An 8,935-nucleotide genomic window follows, 5' to 3' on the forward strand; every position below is an offset into this window, starting at 1 on the left:
GGAGATGCAGATGCGCTCACTGTGGATCCAGGTCTCAGGGAGCAGGAGGGTGTTCTGTATTGTGGGGAGATGGGGGACACACGTGGGAAGGGGTATTTGTGTCCAGCTTTGAAGGGTGGCTGGCCCTTTGCCTGGGGGGAACAGGCCAGCAGAATGCGCTGACAGTGGGGAACCCCCAGGAACTTTCTCTACAACCTGCTCTGCTGAGCCCCCTGCGCCATCCCTGGACTTGGGCAAGGGAAGCTGCTGAACTGGGAGCTCAGGGCCCATCTCTCTGAGGAGCTTTCTAAATCGGCAAGTGTGTCACAGGTTGAGATTTTAGGGACGAGGTCCTCAATGCTGTCCTCGATTTCAATGAGTAGACTCTTTTGACCAATCTGCATTGGGCAGAGCAGGAGCAAGACATAAATATTTAAGAAATTTTTTAAGCTGTTTAATTTTGGTGAAAACATAGAAGATAAAATTTACCATCTTGACCAATTGTTTAGTGTACAATATGTTGTTTTAAACCTCTGAAACCTTGCCTGCTGTTCCTGTAATAAAACCTAGCCCGGGCCAGGCGCGGTGGTTCACGCCTGTAATCCCAGCACTTTAGGAGGCCCAGGCGGGTGGATCACCTGAAGTCAGGAATTTGAGACCAGCTTGGCCAACACGGTGAAATCGCATGTCTACCAAAAATACAAACAATTCGCCCGGCGGGCGTGGCGGAGGGCACCTGTAATCCCAGCTACTCCGGAAGCTGAGGCCAGAGAATCCCTTGAACCCTGGGGGCGGCGGTTGCGATGAGCCAAGATCACGCCACTGCATTCCAGCCTGGTCAACAAGAGCGAAACTCTGTCTCTAAATAAATAAATAATAAAACCTAGCCCAGACTGTAACCACGTCCACTGGGAACTGAGGAAGTAGTGGAGGGAACGCGATCAGGCCCATGGCTGCGCCCAGAGCGGGGTGACTCAGGGACACCGCGGCGCCAGCGGAGGAAGGGAGAGTGTCGCGGGCCCAGTCGGGGACAGGGAGACGCCGCCGCCGCTGAGTATTCCTCTGCAAGTTTCTTCACCTTCAAAAAAATGCTGTGATGATTAAATGAGTCTGTTGTGGAAGGAACCGTGTCCTCGCAGGGGCCGGGGCAACATCCAAACTCCAACCCGAAGGCTAGGGCAAAGGGGAGGGACGCCGGCAGGGCAGCCAACCATATTTCTAGCCGCTGTGACGACGGCGGGAAACATGGAACGCGCCGCCTTAAGCCGCCTTAAGCCAGCTTTGCACTCTTGACAGGATTCATCTTCCAGGCTCCCCTTCCATCAAGTCTCTCATCCCCAGCGCTCTGGGTCCCCAATGGCAGCGGCCGCCACTACCAAGATCCTTCTGTGCCTCCTGCTTTTGCTCCTGCCGTCGCTCTGGTCCCGGGCTGGGCGAGCTGGTGAGTTCGTGGATGGAGCCTAAGCCAGGCGGGGGCCAAACCTGAGGGGCTGTGAACTGCAGCGGTTTTTAGAGGAGGGGAGGCTTCGGGAAGGACGGAGGAGATCTCCCCGAACTGCGCCCCCGTTCAGTTCCGGTCGGCGGCTCCTCCCTGCCGGGTCCACTCCCCGAGGCTGCTTCTTGACAGGGGAGAAGCAAAAAGGAGCAGGGGGAGGAAAGGAGGCTGACAGGAGGGTGGAGGGGCCAGAGGGCTGCAGAGAGCGAGGTGGGGTGGGGATCCCTGGTGCAGCCTGGCAGTCCCACCCGCCCTCGGGAAGGAAAAATCAGAGCCCCTGGAACCCGAGCTGGGGACAGGACAGGGGTGAAGGCGGTTCCACAGGGACGCGATCACAGACACACCCACCAGCCACAGACCTGCTCTGCTCTCACCCACTCAAACCCTCCAGCACCCCCAGGGCTCCTTGCCCTTGAATTTTCCCCTGCACTTTTCTTGCAGACATTCACCTGCACCCAGGGGCTCAGCAGACACCCCCCACCCCTCCCCTCACCATCCACTGCCACCACCCAGGTCACATCCTCTTACTCCCCACCTCAGCCCAGCTGGTCACCCCAGCTGGTCTCCCCATCCATGAAGGGGCCCTCACCACCTCCTACACCACGTGGCACCTTCTGCCTCTTGGCTGAGGACACACCCCAGCAAACACACCCCAAACTCCCCTCGGAACCTGTGCAGAGGGCATGGGAAGCACCATTCCCTCCATAATGACCCTGGGAACTCTGGTGATTAGAGGCGCCCCATTCTGCCCTTGGGGCCCAGACCCGCCTGTTCTTCCTCATGAAGCCTGTTCTTCCTACTGGGGAGCCAGCCTGGTAGAGAATAGTCACTGTGTAGACAGGGGCCAGCAAAGCCTTTTTAGAAAGGGAGGAAGGATGCCCTGTGATCTTTGCCGTCCTTGGGTTCTGCTCTCTGTGTCCAGTCCTGTCCCTTTGTAGAGCAGCAGCAGGAAACGGCAACCTGCAAATGAGGGGGGACGAGATTCAGACCCTGTCCTAGGTTGCTGATCCCAGATGAGGGGATTACAGTGTCCCATCCCTTAGGGTGTCATCTCCAAGTAATGTCTCGGGTGTCAGTTGGAGAGTAGAAGGTGGTCCTACCTTGTCTGTGGCTTCTGGGTGGTGTGGATGTGATGGGAGTGGGGGTGCCACGGTTGGGGGCTTATTTTTCCCTCCTTTGCTGCTGAGTGGCATCTATGGTCTACAGGGGCCATCAGGGACCCTCCCTAAAGCCTCAGGTATGAGCTGAGGGTGAGGGGGTACAGCCACGTGGTGTCCTGCAGATCGTGGCCAACTGCTTGTGCAGCTTTTTGGTTCTCTGTGGCCCTGCTCCTGCCCATCCCAGGAGACCCACCTGTGTCTTCTCACTGCCAGGCCTATCTTCCTAATGACCTAGAGGGTGAGGAGTCTATCCATAATGGGCAGCTCTGAGGCTGGATGGTCACTGCCCTCGCATTGCCGAAGGCCCCATCTTTGCCAAGGCACAGTACTCTACAGGAGCCACTGTTTAATGTTGAGATTTCCTTGCTGTGAGTGGCATTGCCTTGCCTCTGAACATTCACATGGAATCTTTGTTGTGATTCTCCAATTAGATATTGCAACCACATGTACCTCTAGGATCTTAGGGGGCCTTGGGTCATCGGGCACTTAAGGCACGTCCAGCCTCGCTCATCATTCATGGATTGTCTATGGCTGCTTTTGAACTACAACAGCAGAGTTGAGTAGTTACAATGGAGAATATATTCCCTGCACACCTTTGCATATTTATAAAATTGCCTTTCACAGAAAACTTTAGTGGCCAAAATATCTTTGTAGAAGGCCACAAGGACCCATTGTACTTGCTGCGGGGTTAAAGGGTCCTTCCTCAGTGGAAACTGGTGTCTTCTTCTAGTCATGGGTTCATGGTCTGAGAAGTGGCTTTATTCTGCAAATTGGACAAACTATCCTTGTTTTTGAAGGACTGGCTACTTTCAGCCTCCTGGTCATCCATCATTTGTTTTATCTCTGTTTCCTGTAATTATTTAAATCCAGCAGTATCCAGGTTGAGTTTCTAGCTCTTTTAGATTTTGGACCCCTTTGTTCTATGAGTCATGGGCATAGCTTTGTATGACTGAGGTTCCCAGCTGGCATTGTGACTTCTCTAATCATTTCCATCATTGCACCCTCCTTGCTCCTGACAGTTGACAGCCTCCAGCTGGAATCTGTAATTTCAGAATTTTTCATCCCATTACTACTGGGAGCCCATTTCAGGAAGAGCATCTCCTACCCCCAACCCTGGCCTTCAGCAATAGGCATCCCTAAGCTTCATTCCATTTTGGTGTCTTCTCATGGGACCTTCTTTATATGCTGGGTAAACAGGAGTCCTCCAGGTTTCCCATGAGCACAGTGGATGGACATTGTTCTGGATTTTCACACTCAGACCCCTCTGGCATGGGCGCTTCTCTGATCCTGTGATCCCTCCCTCTACTACCTGCCTTAGACTTTCAGATTTTCCCTTTCTTGCTGCGTGGACCATCCCTTTGTCCAGGGTTTCAGGAAGGCATCCTCATAGCAGATGTGCACCATCACTGGGGACTTTGCCAACATGTTAAATCCTGTGACCATGATAATCAATTCTTCTTTATCCAATGGGGTCCCATCCTCACTCTATTGCACCATGTACCAGCACCCTCAGGGGCATCCCTCACACCCTCTCCCACCTCCCACAGTCAACGCAGGCTGCTGCTGAAGATCCTCTGGCATCCAGGCCCTTCTTCCTCTAGCAGCCCTGGCACCTCTCTAGCAAGGTCGTATGTTGACTGATGTGGACAGAGGGGCAGTGGGACATGTCTGGGGACATGTGGTTTCTCAGCAGGCAGAGACCTCCTCCTGTTCCTCCTCCACCTCCTCCTTGTCCTCATGCAAGGGGCGAGCACTCGCCTTAGTATTGTGGACACCACAGTTCTGGAGGGGGCACTCCTTCCTGGGCCAGCCCAGCCTGCCAGAGGTGTCCTCTTATTGTCACAGTGTGGAGGAGGGGCTAACTAGGGGTCTTTCTCTCCCCACACACCCCTCACCTGCCTTTCTCCACAGACCCTCACTCTCTTTGCTATGACATCACCATCATCCCTAAGTTCAGACCTGGACCACGGTGGTGTGCGGTTCAAGGCCAGGTGGATAAAAAGACTTTTCTTCACTATGACTGTGGCAACAAGACAGTCACACCCGTCAGTACCCTGGGGAAGAAACTAAGTGTCACAAAGGCCTGGAAAGCACAGAACCCAGTACTGAGAGAGGTGGTGGACATGCTCACAGAGCAACTGCTTGACATTCAGCTGGAGAATTACACACCCAGAGGTAAGTTTCAGATGGCCCAGGACAGGAGGGAGCAGATACAGTGGTAGGTTAGAGGCATTTATAGTTTTCACGTAAAAATACAAATGGGGGCTGGGCGCGGTGGCTCATGACTACAATCCCAGCACTTTGGGAGGCTGAGGTGGGCTGATCAAAAGGTCAGGAATTTGAGACCAGCCTGACAAACATGGTGAAACCCTGTCGCTACTAAAAATGCAAAAGTTAGCTGGGCATAGTGGTGCACACCTGTAATCCCAGCCACTTGGGAGGCTGAGGCAGGAGGATCGTTTGAACCCAGGAAGCAGAGGCTGCAGTGAGCCGAGGTTGTGCCACTGCACTCCAGCCTGGGCAACAGAGTGAGACTTTGTCTCAAAAAAAAAAAAACAAAAAACAAATGGAAGGTCATCTAACCCCTTAAGAGGTCTAGAGGCAAGGCAAGGTGTGGCAGAGAGAGTAAGGCCGGGAAATTGTAAGCAGAGCAGGATGGGGGCTCAACATGTGTCAAGACCAGAGCTGATCTCTCTCTGATGGGGGCAGAACCCCTCACCCTGCAGGCCCGAGTGTCTTGTGAGCAGAAAGCCGAAGGACACAGCAGTGGATCTTGGCAGTTCAGTTTCGATGGACAGGTCTTCCTCCTCTTTGACTCAGAGAACAGAATGTGGACAATGGTTCATCCTGGAGCCAGAAAGATGAAAGAAAAGTGGCAGAATGACAAGGATGTGACCATGTCCTTCCATTACATCTCAATGGGAGACTGCACAAAATGGCTTAAGGACTTCTTGACGGGCATGGACAGCACCCTGGAGCCAAGTGCAGGAGGTAACAGCAGAAAGAAACGGGGATCTGGAATGAGATCAGAAATGGTGATCTCGAGAAACTAGTTCTTGAGTTCAGCTTCAGTCATCCCAGTGTACACGTTTATGTTAAAATGACCCCCTCATGGGGCGCTCCTCCTGGGGGTGCTGGCGTGCCTGTGCTCTCCCATCCTCCTCTCCCTTCTCCCTCCTGACTCCTATTCTTCATTGCACTTGCTTCTATTCCCCGCACTGTGGATTTTCACCAACCTTGAAACTGCAGGTGTCACTGTGTTTTCAGACTTTTCTCCTTAGTGTTTCCTCTTTTGAGAATCACTTTTCCTTTCCTTTCCCTCGTCTGGTTCTGGAAATCCATCAAAACCACCTCCAACGCCAGCCCAGAGACCCTCCCCTCCCCAACTCTGGAGCATCACCTCCTTTTCCACCACAGCAGGAGGGTGGGCTGTGCTGTCACCTTGCTTCCCTCAGCAGCTGTGTGAGCTCCCTGAGGACAGGGGACACCCCCTCTCCCTTCCCAACCCAGGACCTGTCACACCGGCCGCCCCACGCCAGCGGGGAGGGGACAAAACTTCTGCCTTCCAGGATGACCTAGGGTGGCTGGAACTGAGGAGGTGTCTCCTCAGATTTGGGGCCTGGACAAGGGTTGTCACTTTTGTGTTTCCATTTCAGCATCACTCACCATGTCCTCAGGCACAACCCAACTCAGGGCCATGGCCACCACCCTCATCCTTTGCTGCCTCCTCATCATCCTCTGCTGCTTCATCCTAGCTGGCATCTGAGGAGAGTCGTTTAGAGTGACAGGTACTGTGGGCAGAATTGCAAGTTGAACAAGGAGCAGGTGGGTGAGGAGGCAGGACGGGAAAAGAGAATTCCCAGAGTCCCACCCCTCCCTGTGGCTGGGACCTTTTCATCCTGACATGAGACAGGTGAATGAGACCTTGTGTCACCTGTTGGCAATGACCTGGGCAGCTCATTCCTGATTACTGATGGATTCTCACCTTCAGAGTCCAGAGGGAAAAGGAGGGGCCCATACCAAGGCTCAGAGTCTGTTGAGCTTGAGGTTTAACAAGTTCGGGCATGATTCAGAGCAGATTCCTATTCAGGAAGGGTGTGTGGCCTGCAGGCAGCAGGAATTCAGTTATGGGCAGTCCTCTTAATTGAGTTAGGTGCATCATGGTAGTTTTACATGAGATGTGAAAGGGAAGGGGGATTCCATCTCTGAGGCTAAGAGAGAGATCTGGGTGTAATCCCAGGAGGAGGGGGCTGGGAGAGCCTTGGTACACCTAATGAAAAAAGTGGGAGTACAGGGCTGCCTTCCTACAGAAAGTGGCTTGGGTTCCAGGAATTAAGGTGGAAGATAAAGAGTAGAGGCTGCTCAAGAGAAGGATATTTAAAAAGTCAGTTACATGGACCCGTGGGGTTTGAGTCTGGGCCCTGAGGCAGCTCCCCTGCCATCACCCTCCTGCACACCCCAGATCTTGAGCCCGCTGATAGCCCTGCCAGGAGCAGAGTGGATTCAGGGGAAGGGGGGTCTGAGGTGCTGCTGGGGTTCCACGGGCACCACTGGGCTGCACCAGGAATGGATAAGGTGGAACAGGGACAGATACCTTCAGAGCTATGGGTGCTGCTCCCAGTGTGAGGAAAGGCTCAAGAAGAAGGAGAAAGAAGGATGTTTGCCTGCAGGCCGACCCAAGGCCAAGGGCACAGGAATACAGAACCCTGTCTTTGGATGTCTGCCCCACTCCTTGCCATGTTTTAGGCCCTCTCATCAGATCATAGAGAGGACCTTGAGTGAGGGCGCGGACCCATCACTACCAGCTTCAGACCTGTGGGCCCCTCCACTCCATGCCCTGGTCAGGTGCAGGGCCTGGACTGACTCTGTGATGTGACAAAGGAGGAAAGAGGTTGGTCCAAGCTGCAGTCGCCAGGGTTGGGCCTCAAGGGAAAAATAGGTCCCTTAGTGCAGGGGGATCTGAGACATGGAGTGACTAGGGAAAGATTACCCTGGAAAAGTGATCCGGGTTCTCTGCCTATTAAACCAACATTTGTGTCCCTTCTGAAGGTTAAAGATGATACCAGCCGGGCGCGGTGGCTCAAGCCTGTAATCCCAGCACTTTGGGAGGCCGAGACGGGCGGATCACGAGGTCAGGAGATCAAGACCCTCCTGGCCAACACGGTGAAACCCCGTCTCTACTAAAAAATACAAAAAAACTAGCCGGGCGAGGTGGCAGGCGCCTGTAGTCCCAGCTACTCGGGAGGCTGAGGCAGGAGAATGGCCTGAACCCGGGAGGCAGAGCTTGCAGTGAGCTGAGATCCCGCCATTGCACTCCAGCCTGGGTGACAGAGCGAGACTCCGTCTCAAAAAAAAAAAAAAAGAAAAAAAAGATGATACCAAAAAGCCCCTGTGAGCAGGGTCTCGATCAAACTCATCCTTCTGGCTGGCGACTTGCCCACTACCTACTGTGTATGTCCAGAGGCCTCTAGCAGATCGTGATGACACCATGGACCCAACAGCTCATTCACTGCCTTGATTCTTTTTGCCAACAAATTTACCAGGAGTTATTCCTAACATATTATGCAATTTTCTCTTGGTGCTACCTGATGGAATTTTTGCACTTAAACTTCTGGCTGACTAAACAAGATATGTCAGCATTTTCTTTCTTCTGTTTTTGTTTGGAAAATCAAGTACTTCTTTGAAAGACGATCTCTTTCTTGCAAATGATATTGTCAAGAAAACAATCAGGTTAGACTTCAGACCTCCAGGGATTCTTTCCATACCCTGAAAGAGAATTGTTTAATTATTTAATAACAAAAAATGTATATTAATGATTGTATCCTTTAGTAATTTATTGCTCTGTACTGTTATTTAAATAAAAAGTTATATTTCCCTAAAAGCTACTGAGTTTAGAATTTTGTTGTATTACTCAGTAGAGAATTAATGTTATTTCATTTTTCCTCCATGATCTGGAGTAATAAATAAGTGATTCTACCAGATTTTGTATGGAAAAAGAGAATCTACAAAACATGGGTGAAAAAAATCAGATACAACACAAATACATGGGAAAATATTTCATGCTGATGGGTTGGAGAATCAATATAGTTAAAATGGCCATACTTCCAAAAGCAATTTATAGATGCAACACTATCTCTATCAATACCAATGTCATTTTTCACAGAATTAGAAAAATCTAATCTAAAAGTTATTTGGAATTAAGAAAGAGCCCAAATAGCCAAAATAATGATAAAGCAAAAGGAGCAAAGCCAGAGGCATCACATTGCCTGACTTCAAACTATAATATAAGGCTGCGGTGATC

The 8,935-nt window shown here is 51.7% G+C and overlaps 1 protein-coding gene and 1 long non-coding RNA gene across 3 annotated transcripts; one reads left to right on the plus strand and one right to left on the minus strand.

Moving 5' to 3' along the window:
• Nucleotides 1-495: 495 nt before the first annotated feature.
• LOC105489021 (UL16-binding protein 2) lies at nucleotides 496-7,842 on the plus strand. The gene is made up of 5 exons (XM_071096577.1): nucleotides 496-1,420; nucleotides 4,546-4,809; nucleotides 5,344-5,625; nucleotides 6,291-6,422; nucleotides 7,684-7,842. The coding sequence occupies exons 1-4, from the start codon at nucleotides 1,336-1,338 to the stop codon at nucleotides 6,398-6,400; spliced, it is 741 nt and encodes a 246-aa protein (XP_070952678.1). The 5' UTR covers nucleotides 496-1,335; the 3' UTR covers nucleotides 6,401-6,422; nucleotides 7,684-7,842.
• Nucleotides 2,311-7,364, minus strand: LOC105489020 (uncharacterized). 2 transcript variants are annotated; one of them, XR_011623443.1, is made up of 5 exons: nucleotides 7,229-7,364; nucleotides 6,301-6,425; nucleotides 5,354-5,481; nucleotides 4,594-4,688; nucleotides 2,311-2,434 (listed from the first exon to the last, which is right to left on the minus strand). It is a non-coding gene; the product is annotated as an uncharacterized lncRNA (long non-coding RNA). The 2 variants fall into 2 exon arrangements; XR_011623444.1 differs by lacking the exon at nucleotides 4,594-4,688.
• Nucleotides 7,843-8,935: the final 1,093 nt, after the last annotated feature.

The sequence above is a fragment of the Macaca nemestrina genome, chromosome 5 (genome assembly GCF_043159975.1).
Source record: "Macaca nemestrina isolate mMacNem1 chromosome 5, mMacNem.hap1, whole genome shotgun sequence".
Taxonomy (NCBI): Eukaryota; Metazoa; Chordata; class Mammalia; order Primates; family Cercopithecidae; genus Macaca; species Macaca nemestrina.